This window comes from Macrosteles quadrilineatus, unplaced genomic scaffold (assembly GCF_028750875.1).
Source record: "Macrosteles quadrilineatus isolate MER2022 unplaced genomic scaffold, UCM_ALF_1.0 Scaffold_7__1_contigs__length_78375512, whole genome shotgun sequence".
Taxonomy (NCBI): domain Eukaryota; kingdom Metazoa; phylum Arthropoda; class Insecta; order Hemiptera; family Cicadellidae; genus Macrosteles; species Macrosteles quadrilineatus.
Window position 1 is genome coordinate 39,981,867 of NW_026542600.1, and position 13,755 is coordinate 39,995,621.

General features: G+C 35.4%; 1 protein-coding gene across 4 annotated transcripts in view; it reads left to right on the plus strand.

Moving 5' to 3' along the window:
* LOC128997928 (ATP-dependent DNA/RNA helicase DHX36-like) overlaps positions 1 to 13,755 on the plus strand; it is an 88,784-nt gene that overhangs the window by 51,477 nt on the left and 23,552 nt on the right. For 3 of the 4 annotated variants that reach the window (XM_054423762.1, XM_054423765.1, XM_054423763.1), the window contains exons 20-28: positions 223 to 452; positions 1,175 to 1,353; positions 1,989 to 2,082; positions 5,387 to 5,440; positions 6,051 to 6,101; positions 6,528 to 6,575; positions 7,053 to 7,100; positions 8,876 to 8,926; positions 9,224 to 9,271. In XM_054423762.1, coding sequence (XP_054279737.1) covers positions 223 to 452; positions 1,175 to 1,353; positions 1,989 to 2,082; positions 5,387 to 5,440; positions 6,051 to 6,101; positions 6,528 to 6,575; positions 7,053 to 7,100; positions 8,876 to 8,926; positions 9,224 to 9,271 — 803 coding nt within the window. The remainder of the gene's footprint in view (positions 1 to 222; positions 453 to 1,174; positions 1,354 to 1,988; positions 2,083 to 5,386; positions 5,441 to 6,050; positions 6,102 to 6,527; positions 6,576 to 7,052; positions 7,101 to 8,875; positions 8,927 to 9,223; positions 9,272 to 13,755) is intronic. The other variant, XM_054423764.1, reaches the window with a different exon arrangement.

Below are 13,755 nucleotides of genomic sequence, written 5' to 3' on the forward strand. Positions count from 1 at the left end.
AAATTATTGTATTCTATGCAGTAGTAATACATTTTCTATATAGATTTATTTCATATATGTTAGAATGATCTTGAATATGTTCCTTAGAGATACGTAATATACCAATATAAACAATTTCTTGCTGTTGTGCAGTAAATCAATGCCTGGTGTAATTTCGGTTAGCACTCCTTTTAAATTTAAAATTCATACAGGTTTATTTTTGTTTGGGTTTTTGTTTAACAGAAATGAGCTAAAGGTCTTAATCCATTTGAGCTCCGTGCTCAAATGCAGTGACAGTGTTGACAACTCAACAAGAGACAAACATATGATGAAAAGTTTACCAACTGATTGGTTGGTGTACGACGAGTCTCGCCAAACAGGTACATTCACAAGCCTCTGTGCCTGCACTGCTGTGTCTCCATTAACTCTGTGGATGTTTGCTGGGCCTGCAAACATCCCTCCGCCGGTGCCACGTGAGTATTCTATTGAATCCATTGTGATACCTAACCTCCAAGAGTGAAAGTAAGACTAGGTCTGTCTTTTACTTTCAATGCAATATAGACTGTCGCTCCAACTGAACCAAGCTAAGTCTGAAGCATCAGAATTTAAGGGGTTTGATTTGAAACAGAAACCAGTTAAACAACATTCCAATACCTGTCTTCCTCCCTTCACATATCAACGCTTGCAAGACTAAGAGGCGTAAGTAAGTACATATCAATGTGCTATGTATGCAATTCTTTTGCCCATACCTATTGCAAGTGACGATGCACAAGTTTTGAAATGCCAAATACTGATGTTGCCTTTTGTTTTACTGATTCCTGTTATGCTATAAGAAAACAGTTTCTATTGGTGGGGATGAAGGAAGAAAGGGTCAAAACAAAAGGTCAAAGTTTGAACGGGTTTAAGTTTTGGTACCTTAACATTTAGAAATTTAGTACTGATTTTTCCTATTAGTACCGGTACTGATTTTTTCTTTTTGTGTGTGTGATTTTTTCATATAAATCACACTAAGGTGACAGAAAGAAACAAATTTAGTTTTGGAAGGTACTTCAAACAAATTTAATTCTAAACTATTAACACGTGCAAACATAAAGGTGGCAAACAAGTACGAATTTCAATAAAATCCACCTTTTAGTTTGGGCGTTGATACTGTATGTTTCAAAACTTGATTTGACTTGGGATTTTTTTGTGAAAGAAGAAGAATCCAGTGAGGATAATGGTGATCTCCGTGATCTGGTGCAGATGAACATCGACCAGTTCGTGAAGTTTACTGTAGACAAGGAGTTGGCCCAGAAATTGACAGATTTAAGAGTGAAATGGAGTGCAATTGTCAACACGTCCATAAATAATTTCCGCCTCAAGGCTACCGGCAAGGTATGCAAATTTATTTTTTATTGTCTTTTATTTTACTTGATGGTATTCAACTTGCTGTTCTTGTAAATATTTTCAATTTTGACTTCTTGATGTAAGAAAATTTTACTTAATAATACCGACTAGGCTCAGCTTAAGACTCAAATGTTAAATGACAAATTTTAATAACAATGTTGGCCTTGAAAATTTTTAACTTAGCTGTGGTAACTGAGAAGTCAAAATATAGTTGAGCCGAGCCAAAGTTGATTTGCTTGGGGTATGCCCAATTGTTGATATTAATTTGTTGTTTTATTTTATTGCAACATGAGTAATGTTTATATTCGGGACGCCTTTCCCAAGCTCTCACAGAATGGACTTTCCAAGTTTTATTTTTATTTTTGGAAAAAAATACATATACCATGTGGGTTAAACATTAGTGACTATGTATTTGATTAATAAAACCATATGCTAAATGTAGGCCTAATAATTTATATCATAGCACAGGTAGGTGCCAAATCAAGAATGTTGTGCTGTTTTGCCATGTAGCTATTGATGTTTGTTCATATCAATAAAAAAATGTGTAGTTGTATTAATCTAAACATTTCTTTACAAACAGCTGATTGAGTGTAGTAGTTGATATATTTTGTATTGTTTTGTAGATATCCGAACAAACAGTGGAAGGATTGGTAAAAATCATTACCATTGAAGATGTGCCGAACATGACGCTTAAACAGCCAGTGATGACCAGAAACAGTAAGTTTTTTTTCAATTCATTTCAAAACATTTTTTACAATAAAAACTGTTTTACAAATTTTTGGGTCAATTTTAAAAACATTTTTGTAACTGAAATTTGCTCATGAATAAATACCTTATTTATTTATTTAACCCTTTTAGTGCCAACGTCCGGTTTTACGGACGTCTTGAAATACAATGCAACAGTGCCAACGTCCGCTTAAACGGACGTTGCTAGTTTCGGTCGAAAAATGCCAACGTCCGTTTTTACGGATGTCTAATAAAAAGCCCATACATGGGTTAAAAATTACAAAAAACTTCCTCACCATTATAATTGTTGTTATCAGAAAGTAATGTTCTTTCGCATAACACCGAATATAGTATATATTTTCACAGTAATATCGCGATGGCAGTGTAACAAAGTTGCTCTATGTCAGATGGTGATGTCAGGACTTTGACGCAATGTCAGCTGGTGGACGAGTTTGTTGTTTGTTGTTGTGTTGATTCTGTGTGTTTGTTTACCGAATCGTGGTTATGTCTTTGCTGTGGTGAGTTAAAAATGGAAAGAAATCGATCTAGGTCTCCTATAAGTGATGGAACAGTGGATAGATTAATTGAAGAAGAGTATTTAGAAGATGATTTCATCACGGAAGTTGACGAGAGTGAAATTGACTGTAGCTCAAGTAGCAGTAGTGTTGTAGACGACACGGACAGCGATCCCGATTATAACCCCAATGGCCATAGCACTTCGAATGCTTATAGTTTTTTAAGAAATGCTCGACGGTTATATAGTGAGTCTTCTGAAGAGGATGTGGATGATCCTGACCCCTTACCTCCTCATAGGCCTCTTGTTTGTTCACGTCCTGTCACTCAAACAGTCGAAGCTTCTGCTCCTGGTTTAGAGCCTAGGCCTAGAGGAAGACCTCGTAATGAAGTAGGCCCAGTTACCGATGATGCTGAGGATGAAGAAGATGGTACAGGGTGGGCGGAAGTAACAGAAGAAAATGATCCAGGTATCATGCATGATTTTGGTTTTCATGAGGTTTGTGGTGTGAAACATTGCCCTCCTAGAAATTCCCCTCCAGTAGAATATTTCAAGTTGTTTTTTACAGTTAATTTGATTAAGATGTTTGTCGAAAACACTAATAAGTATGCACAGAAATTTGTTGAAGTAAATAGAGATCGTATAAGAAGGTTTAGTAGAATTAACTCATGGAAACCAGTGACACTTCTTGAGATGCAAGCTTTTCGTGCTGTGATTATCAATATGGGCCTAAATAAGAAACCAACTATTTTCAGCTACTGCAATACTGCTAATAGCCAATTTACACCATGGTTTTCTAGGATGTTTAACCGAAATCGGTTTCAGGCCATTTTACAGTTTTTTCATATGACAGACACGGCACAAATTGCAAAACCGTCCGAACCTGAATACGATCCTTGTGCTCAATTCAGTCCTTTAGTTGACCATTTTAATAGGGTTTTGAAGTTTCATTTCACACAAAACCAGAATATTTCAATAGATGAGAGCATGGTGAGCACCAAAGCACACTCACAACTCCTACAGTACATGCCAAAAAAGCGACATCGCTGGGGTGTCAAGCTGTGGTCGCTTTGCGATGCTGCTACCCACTATTGCATGACATTCTTTGTCTACCGTGGTTCTAAAGGTTCTGATAAAAGGGAAATAAATAAAAAGGGACTGGGCTTCTATGTTGTTCAAAAGTTGTTGGAAATGGCAAATTTAATTAACAAAGGTTACCATGTATTCGTCGACAATTTCTTCACCTCACTAAAACTAGCCAAGTATTTGTACTCTCAACTTACATTCATAACTGGTACCCTAAGAAAATCCAGAAAAGGAGTTCCCCAAGCCATGAAAACTAAGTTTAATGTAGGAGAAACCAAATATTTGAGGAAAGATCAGATGACAATCGTTGGTTACAGGCAAAAAAGTCTCAAAAAACCCAAGTTCTGCTTCTTACAACGAACAGAAAAGCAGAGAGTGAACGGCGAAGCAGGAGAAGAGGTGTTACAGAAAATGTGTCAGTTAAACCTTAAATAATCAGGAATTATAATGACTTTATGGGGGGAGTGGATGGTGGAGATCAGATGCTCTATGAGTATTTAGATGACAGGAGAACAATTCGATTCTGGAAAAAAGTAACATTCAACATCTTTTCTCGGATGTTGCTGAATTGCTACTTGTTGTATAAATTGAATACTGAAAGGCCTATAACTAGATATCAGTTCATTATTTCGATTGTTGATGCTATATCAAAGGATTGGCTGGTCCAACAAAGTGGCAGGCCCAGTGTTATTGATATCAGTAACATAACACCTCCAAGTTGGCCCCGAGGTGGGCCTTCAGGTGATTCTCCGGATCAATTTTTTGAGAAGATTCCTGATAAAAGAGAAAAAAAATTGTTGCATTTGCAGTGCCAAGAGTACTCATAGTGGAGGAAAAAGAAAAAAAATCTACTTTTATTTGTAGGAATTGCAAAAAAGGAATACACACAAAATGCTTCCCGTTTCATCGTTGTTGACTTCTATATTAGGCCTGTTTAGGCTATATACATATTTTATTTTTTAGACTAATAAAAATTTGAACTTTTAATTTTTTATTGCTTTACATTTGTTTAGTGCATGCTTTAGGCCTAGGCCTAATATGTCTTGAAATATTTCAATAGCCTATAGGCCTAATCAAGAAGAAACCTGAACTTTTTGCAAAATGCGACAAATGTGGGTAAAAAATTAGTGTTACATTTTTTCGTATAATTCAGTTATTTTTTTACGTAAAATGATGAAATTTCAAATATAAGTAGAGATAGTAGTTGGAATTCAAATGACACATGAGAAGTGAAATAAAAAAAAAATTTTAAGACTATGCGGAATATGCTGAATGAATTATTTAAGATTTTTTTCAAAGTAAGTATGTTATAAATGTAAATTTATAAAAATAAAGGTGTTACTTGCATGTGTATGTTATTTTTTACATTATACTTGGTGGTTTTATCATTAAAATAAAACTAATTTGGTTAACATATCTTGTAAAATAACGAAGCAATATATTTTTTTGTAAAATCTTGTAAAAATGCCCAAAATTGCATGAAATTTTTAGTGCGTCCATATGGAAAATATATGTTATTTGGGTTGCTTATTTATGGGTTGGTTATTTTGGTAAGCGTCAGTGGATAAAAGGTTGGGCTACTGTGCCGCAGAAAACCACTCCTTATATCCTTGTAGGCATTTTAAAATGAAAGAATTCCACATATTACTGACATTATTCACATATTTAATGCTATATATGTGAATTATTTTTCAGGGTACAATCCACAAAGCCAGTATAATGACAGAGCCATGAACAACCCAAACCGAGGTAAGATAAGATTTAATAGACATAGACCTTGTCTATCAGTGGTTTAAGTAAATTTCACCAAGCACCTCCAACATAATTTACTCCCGTGTTCTCTATTTAGGCCTTATAGCCTATATAAACAAACATAAAGGAAAATTATTGAATATGTTTGATTTCAAAATGTTTAGCCTTATTGATATTATTAAATAGGTAATCAATAGGTGAGCAAGCGACTCGAGCCAGCCACCTTGAATAAAATAATTCATGGTATTAATAAAAACTTATCCCATTCTGTGACATTGACCCGTATAAGATATCTAAACTGACCTATAGGCTAAATCTATATTTTTTTTACATTTAAATGCAATAGCAAGTCATATTCCTTCTTTGTATACAAGTCAAACTCTCCGACAGTAGTGTCATTCTGTTCACAAATGATGCCAGTAATTGACAAGGAGCCTCGTTACGGCGCACAAGGAAACTATGGATTCATACGCAAATCAGCCCTTACTTTAAAACCGCCATCGTAGCTACAAAATACGATAGTCTAATATAAAGAATCAAATAATTTTTGTTTGTAGACAATATGTTGAAATCAAAGATATTGTATATATAATCATTTATTTTGTAGGGTACAACTCCCCTCAGGATAGGAGTACTTCGAAAAACTATCAACCCCAAGGTAAGATGTGACTTTGAAAAATCTAAACTTTTCTAAAACCTGATAATTATCATGTCAACAAGACTTTATATAATTAATTATTTGCAACAAATTCAAGTTATCTGTTATTTGTTTGGATTCTTTTAAAGTTTTCCTGTTTGTGGATATTCTATCAATGATGATGGCAAATTATAATATAATAAATAATATAATGTTATTATATTATTATAATATTATATATATTAAAATATATATATTAAATATTAATATTATATAATATAATATTATATCATGATTATAATATTATCATATTATTAATATGATATATAATATAATATTTGATGCTACGATCAATGAAGGATTTTAGTCATAATACACACATAAAATTGATTCAATATAAATTAACAGATATTTTACACATTTGCCAATGATGTGTTTTTTTTTCAGGGTTCCAGGGCCAATGGAGGGAAAAGGGCCAGAATGGGCAAAACCGAGGTAAGAAGATGTATTAATTGATTAATTTACATTCTTCCGAGTTATCCGACTTTTCTGGGCAATATCAGGGTGTCAACCTGATTTCTCAAAAGAAATTCCCGACTTTTCATTACCTTTTTTTTATCCCGGCCAAAAACTCGGACCTTCTCCATGTCTATTTTTATATACCTTAGTAGAATGTCTATATACCTTGTCTTGTAGTCACAGTGCCATTTTCAACATATATCGTGGTCATGACACCATCTTGAACATCTACTGCGATCATGACACTATTGTCAAAATGTCTTACGCTCTCGGTGCGATCGTCAACACATCCTGCGGTCACAACACCAGCACGAAGATCTCCTGCGATCATGACACAATTGTCAACATGGTACGATCAATGAAGGATTTTAGTTGTTATATACACATAACATTAATTCAATATAAATTAACAGATATTTTACACATTTGCCAATGATGTGATTTGTTTTGCAGGGTTCCAGGGCCAATGGAGGGAAAAGGGCCAGAATGGGCAAAACCGAGGTAAGAAAATGTATTTATTGATTGATTTACATTCTTCCGAGTTATCTGACTTTTCTGGGCAATATCAGGGCGTCTACCTGATTTTGTAAAAGCGATCATGACACAATTGTCAACATGTCCAACGTTAGAGGCGCGATTGTCAACTCATACCGCGGTCACAGCGCCAGTGTGAAGATCGTTTTCATAATTTTCCATGTTATCCGACCTTTTTGCCTATCCAACCTTGCCGCGGCTGGTTTAGGACGGATAATCGAGACTCTGCTGTAATAATAATAATAATAATACTACAGTCCAACCTCGGTATAACGAATCTGAAGGGACCGAACTAAATATTCGTTAGCCTAGGATTTCGTTAAAATGAGGTTCGTTATATTGAGGTTAGGTTTGGAGGAATTTCGCTAAGTCAAGGTTCAGAACCAGCATCAGTCGATATAGGTCGGGATTGGACCTCAATGACCTCGTTAAAACACAATTAAAGTAGCATATGCTACAATACTTTACAGCGTACAGTGTTTACATTGTAAAGTAGAACCTCAATTATACGGGGTACTAAAGGAAGGGATCTATAATATTGTGCAATCATGACATTTCTTGTCATTCACCTTGGTACAGGTTACAAACTGTATGTTTAAAATCACAGCTTACTCTAACCCACCTAAAACCTAGCCAAACACTGTATTACAAAGCAATAAACCACGTAAATAACAAAACAAAACAGTAGAGAGTTTTGTAAGCTACTGCTCGTGATAGGCCGGTAGGCTACAGTAGGCCTACTGCAATCACAACAGAGGAATACTGTAATAATCATCAACTATAGCATTGGTGTTGCCTTAGTTTAAACAAATTGTATTGAAAAAAAAAATATATTAGATAAGTCGTTATAAAAGTGTATAATCATAGCCAACTTAAAGATAATAAAAACCCTCGTAAAAGGAATGTGAAAATAACGATGTTGCTATTCTTTATCTTTGCTTTGTTCTATTCTTTTTCTTTCTTAAGTTTCTCTTCATCCAAAAATTGTACAATTCACCATATTTACTTATCACCCAATCACAGCTTACTACACATCAGTCCTTAGTGAATGAAATCAGTTCTCAGTTGTAACATAGCGTGCATGCAGCGACGACAGCAGACAGGGATGTGTAAAACGGAGCTGACGAATGTTAGCGCAAGCGTTGACGTCACCTTTCCATTTCATTTGATGAAGAAACTGATTTTTCAAAAATAATAAGGGGGGGGGGGTTCGTTGTATCGAGGGAGAGACGCAGACAATTCGTTAAGTAGAGGTTAAATTCGCTATGTAAAGGTTCTGACAATGATAAATTCGTCATATTGAGGTGTCTTATTTTAGCCGGGATCATGAAAAATTTGTTAAATCAAGGTCGTTGATATGGTTTGTTCGTTATGTAGAGGTAAAATATACATTGTGTCTTATGGAGAATTCTAGGGGATTTAAAAAAAATCGTTATATCAAGGAATTTGCTATATTGAGGTTTGTTATATCAAGGTTAGACTGTACTTTATTTTCATAATACATTTCACATTTCGAGCAAAGCTGGTATAACAGGTGACATTGTCTTTTCATAAATTTACTAGATTTCAAGTATAAATAAAATCAAAATTTAAATACCTAGTAGTCATTTTTCAGAAATGGTAATTCAGATACTCTTGTTATTTTAGGTACTTGAATAGTATTTCTTTTTCACTAGGAGTATTTTAAATGATTTTATAATCTTGCAAATCATAGGTGTTTTATACTATAATTTATTTTGTAGGGTTCAACCCCCCTCAGGATAGAGGAACTTCAAACAAACCTCAATCCCAAGGTAAGGTGTGACTTTAAACAAATTAAACTATTGTAAAACCTGATAATTATCATGTCGGCAAAACATTGGATCATTCATTATTTTACTAAAAAATTAAGTTATCTGTTATTTGTTTAATATACAGTAGAATATAATGTAATTAGTTGTCTTTTTTTTAATGGTCAATGATGGTAAATTTGTATGATATTTGATGGTGCGATCACTGAAGGATTTTAGTCGTAATACAAACAAAACATAAATTCAATATAAGACATCAGATATTTTACACATTTGCCAATGATGTGATTTATTTCGCAGGGTTCCAGGGCCAATGGAGGGAAAGGGGCCAGAATCGGCCAAATCGAGGTAAGAAGATGTATTAATGATTAATTTAACATTTTCTGTGTCAACGCTGTAATAATAATAATAATAGGCTATCCCTTTATGTTCATAATACATTGGACATTATGCTGGTAAAACAGATGAACAGATGCATTGGACATAATCCAACAAAGCTGGTAAAACAGATGACATTGTCATTTCCTAAATAACTAGTAGACTACAAGTATAAATATAGTAAAAAGATTTAAATACAGTAGTAACTTTTCAGAAATAGTAATTTGGGTACTCTTGTTATAAAATACTTGAATAGTATTTGTTTTTCACTAACAATATTTAGAATGATTTCTTAATCACTGCAATATCATTGATCTCTCTTAAAATAAGTAGGTAGACCGTTGTAAAGCCCCCCTCATGTAGTAGAGTGTGGAATGTCCGTGGTTTAAGAATGTAGATGGAGGCAATAAATACACATTTTACAGTAATAAATTGCCGCGGCCGATACGGGCGGGACTAACACGGAGATGGTTACATAACGGGAGCTGCTGGAAGAAGACTGTGAGGAAAAGACGGGAAAATAGGAGCGTGGTCAGGCTGTATTGTGATTGGTCGGTTGAGGGTGGCGTGATGATCGGACCACTGCAACGGTTTATTCACTCAAACACTGCCATCATGATACATACATTGACAATAGTTATACACAGCAAGGTGTACTATATGAAATACACTACATTTCCTCCCCCTTAACTTTGATGACTATCAAATCATATATAAAGTTGATAAAACTGTTTTGAATTAGAACATAAATATAACACGATAATTATCAGCAAAATACTCATCACGCATTGTACAAGAACACAACAATAATTACACACATAATATAAAATCAATAAAATACTATTGAACCGTTATGATATCTGAAATTCAACTCAAACAAAAAATTATACCATAATAATAATAATAAAAATCAATTGTAACACACAAATAAAAGAATATAGAATCTGTTAAAACAATGAATAAACACAGCATACATGAATACGTCATAACTCAAAACAATATCCAGAACATTTGGTTTTAGTACATATATTTTACAAGTTAAGTTTCTCGGTTGGTTTACGTTCCCGAACAGGGTAACGTCGATCTACTACTGTTTGTTTTGGACTATCAGCTGTTACTATACTATGTGGAGTAGGAATGTCTGCTATGACATCAGACTTCCACCTAGTAGCGCTCGCGCGGTGTGGTGTATTTTGTTTTGGACTACGCGATTGTTGTGGCGGTGTGCCTGGAACAGCTGATGCCCCCACTACTACTACTGGCCGTTGCTCACCTGACGGACCTGGTGGCAACAATGGTACAGACGCTTCTCTGTCAATACTAAAAGTGGGTGGTATACTGTTTACCCCTATTATTTGGTCAATATGACGCTTCCATATCACATAATTTTTCAACCTAACCAAATAAGACACTGCACTTAATTTTCTAACTACTACACCTTCTATCCACTTACTTCTACCCCTATAGTCACGAACAATTACTGGCTGACCCTTAAACAACACTCGGGTCTTACTTCCGCCATAATTCTGAATCTGTTTACTCTGTCGGTCATGTACAAACTGTGGTAGGTTTGGCCTGTTCAAATCTAACCTACACCTTAATGGTCTATTAAACATCAATTTTGCAGGGGTTTCGTTGGTGGTTAAGTGCACAGAATTTCTATAAGCTAACAAAAACTTACACAAAGATAAATCTACACTGTCGTTACTCATAATAGCTAGCTTAATTCTTTTCTCAACATTTTTGACAGAGTTTTCGGCTAGACCATTTGTAGCTGGGTGAAATGGTGGTGTCAATGTGTGTGTGATTCCATTAGATTTCAAAAAATCTTTAAATTCAAAAGAAGTAAACGGTGGTCCGTTATCAGAAACTATTTGGTGGGGAAGACCAAATCTCGCAAATAGTGGTCTGAGCTTAGCAATAGTTTGTTTGGCTGCCGTAGAGCTCACTTCTTCTACTTCCAACCACTTACTGTGAGTGTCTACTATGATGATATACAATTTACCATTAATAGGGCCCAAGAAATCAACATGTAGGCGTTCCCATACGTTTTTGGGATGTTCCCACACATGTAAGTTACACTTAGCTGGGCTCTGACGTACCATCAGACAGAGTGAACAGCTGTTAGCTAGATTTTCTATATCCGCATCTAGACCAGGCCACCAAAAGTACGACCGGGCCATGGCTTTCATCTTAACAATTCCGAGATGCCCACAATGTAATTCTGACAAAAGCAACTTCCGTAAATTTTGAGGTACCACTATTCTATGCCCCCACATAATGATACCGTTCTCAACAGCTAATTCACTTTGTCGCTGGTAGTAGGGTTTTAGATTCTCGTCAGTACTTGGTGCGTAGTTTGGCCAGCCATGCAAAACATAACCTAAAACTTTGTTTAACACAACGTCCCTTTTTGTCTCTTCTCTTACATTATTAAAATTAACAGGAATGTAATTTTCTTGAATGTATTGCAAATACGTGCCAACATAGTTTACATCGTCTGACTCAAAAGGAAAATCTCTTATATTTAAGAGCAATCTAGATAGGCAGTCGGCGTTGGCATTCGCCTCTGACCTCACGTACTTAATGTCAAAATCGTAATTAGTTAGGAAGAGCACGTAGCGCTGAAGTCTGCTGGCTGCGTACGCAGGCAACCCTTTCTTAGGTCTGAAAATGGACAACAAAGGCTTATGGTCTGTAATTAAGACAAATTTCCTACCATACAAATATTGGTTAAATTTTTTAACCCCATACACAATACCTAGTGCTTCCTTGTCTATGACACTATAGCCTACCACAGCTTTTGACAATGTACGTGAAGCGTAACAAATCGATTTCTCTGAACCGTCTTTCTGTCTCTGACTTAGTACACACCCTAAACCATAACTAGAGCTATCAAGTAGCTAGGCTTACAGGTAAGTTAGGATCGTAATGTGCTAATATTGGTGCTGACACCAATTTACTTTTGATTATCTTAAATGCTTGATCACAGGTGGCTGTCCACTCAAAAACACTGTCTTTTCTTAACAAATTATACAAAGGGGCTGCGATAGTTGATAAGTGGGGTACATACTTGCCATAGTAATTAACCATGCCTAAAATGCTTTTAGCTGTGATACGTCCGTTGGTATAGGAGCTTTCTCTATAGCACTTATCTTAGACAGTGAGGTGCTTAGACCTTCCTCACTCAAAACATACCCTAAATATTCAATCGATTTACGAAAGAACTCACACTTTTTCTTGCTTACTGTCAAACCATTAGCTTTAAGTTTACTACACTCTTCAATTAACCTCTCTTTATGTACCTCATTGTTCTCACCCGTAATCAAAATATCATCCAGGAAACAAACTACTCCTGGAATACCCGCAAGAATGGTCTCCATTATCTTTTGAAAAAGACCTGGTGCTGACGCCACACCATAGGGAACTCTATTATACATGAAAAGCCCTTTTGTAGTACTTATAGTACACAACTTCCTTGACTGCTCATCTAAACTCACTTGCTGATAAGCCTGAGATAGGTCGATTTTAGAGAAGGTTTTACCCTTTTGTAAGGTGTTAAAAAGATCTTCTATTCTAGGTATTGGATGTCTATCAATTATCAAAGAATCATTTAGTGAAGAAGCCCGAAAATCAGCACACAAACGTAACTCTCCTGACTTTTTAATAATCGGAACAACTGGACTTCCCCATTCACTGTTACTGACCGGTGACAAGATTCCTTCCTCTACTAATCGATGTATCTCTGCTTCTACTTTACTCTTTAGGGCAAAAGGAATTGGCCTAGGCTTCAGAAATCTAGGGACTGCATTATCTTTTAACACTAACCTAGCCGACTCGCCCTTATAACATCCTAGTTTGTCTGTAAATACTTCCGGGAACTTTTGATACAACTCACTTACGATTTTAGACTCCCCTTCTATCACATTACAAAAAGCTTTACTCTGACCTGAGTTAGCATACCCCGTGTTGCTCCTTACATTAGGTATCTTAATTACAACCTCAAGATCTCGAATCCAATCTCTCCCCATCAAGGGATTCGCGCCCTTAGCAATCACATACAAGGTTAACTCCTTCATAATATCTCTGTACTTAACTCTTACGCTCAATTTACCAAGTGGCTTGATAGGCTGATTAGTATATGAACTTAATACTAAATTTGTACTTTGTAACTCCAATGAGCTGAAATTCTCCTTGTAACAATTTTCATTAATGACACTTACACAAGCGCCACTATCAACTTCAAAATTCAAAGACCTGTTCTCAACTTGCAAATTTACCATAATAGGCCTTACCCTATCATTTGCTACATTACTCTCATCATTATCTAAGGCAAAAAGATTAGTTAAATCATAATCACTCTCTGTAGTCTGTTCATTATGTCCATCTTCATTTTCATCAACATAGTGCTGCTTACTATATTTCTTATGACTAGAATTATGAAATGTAAGTGG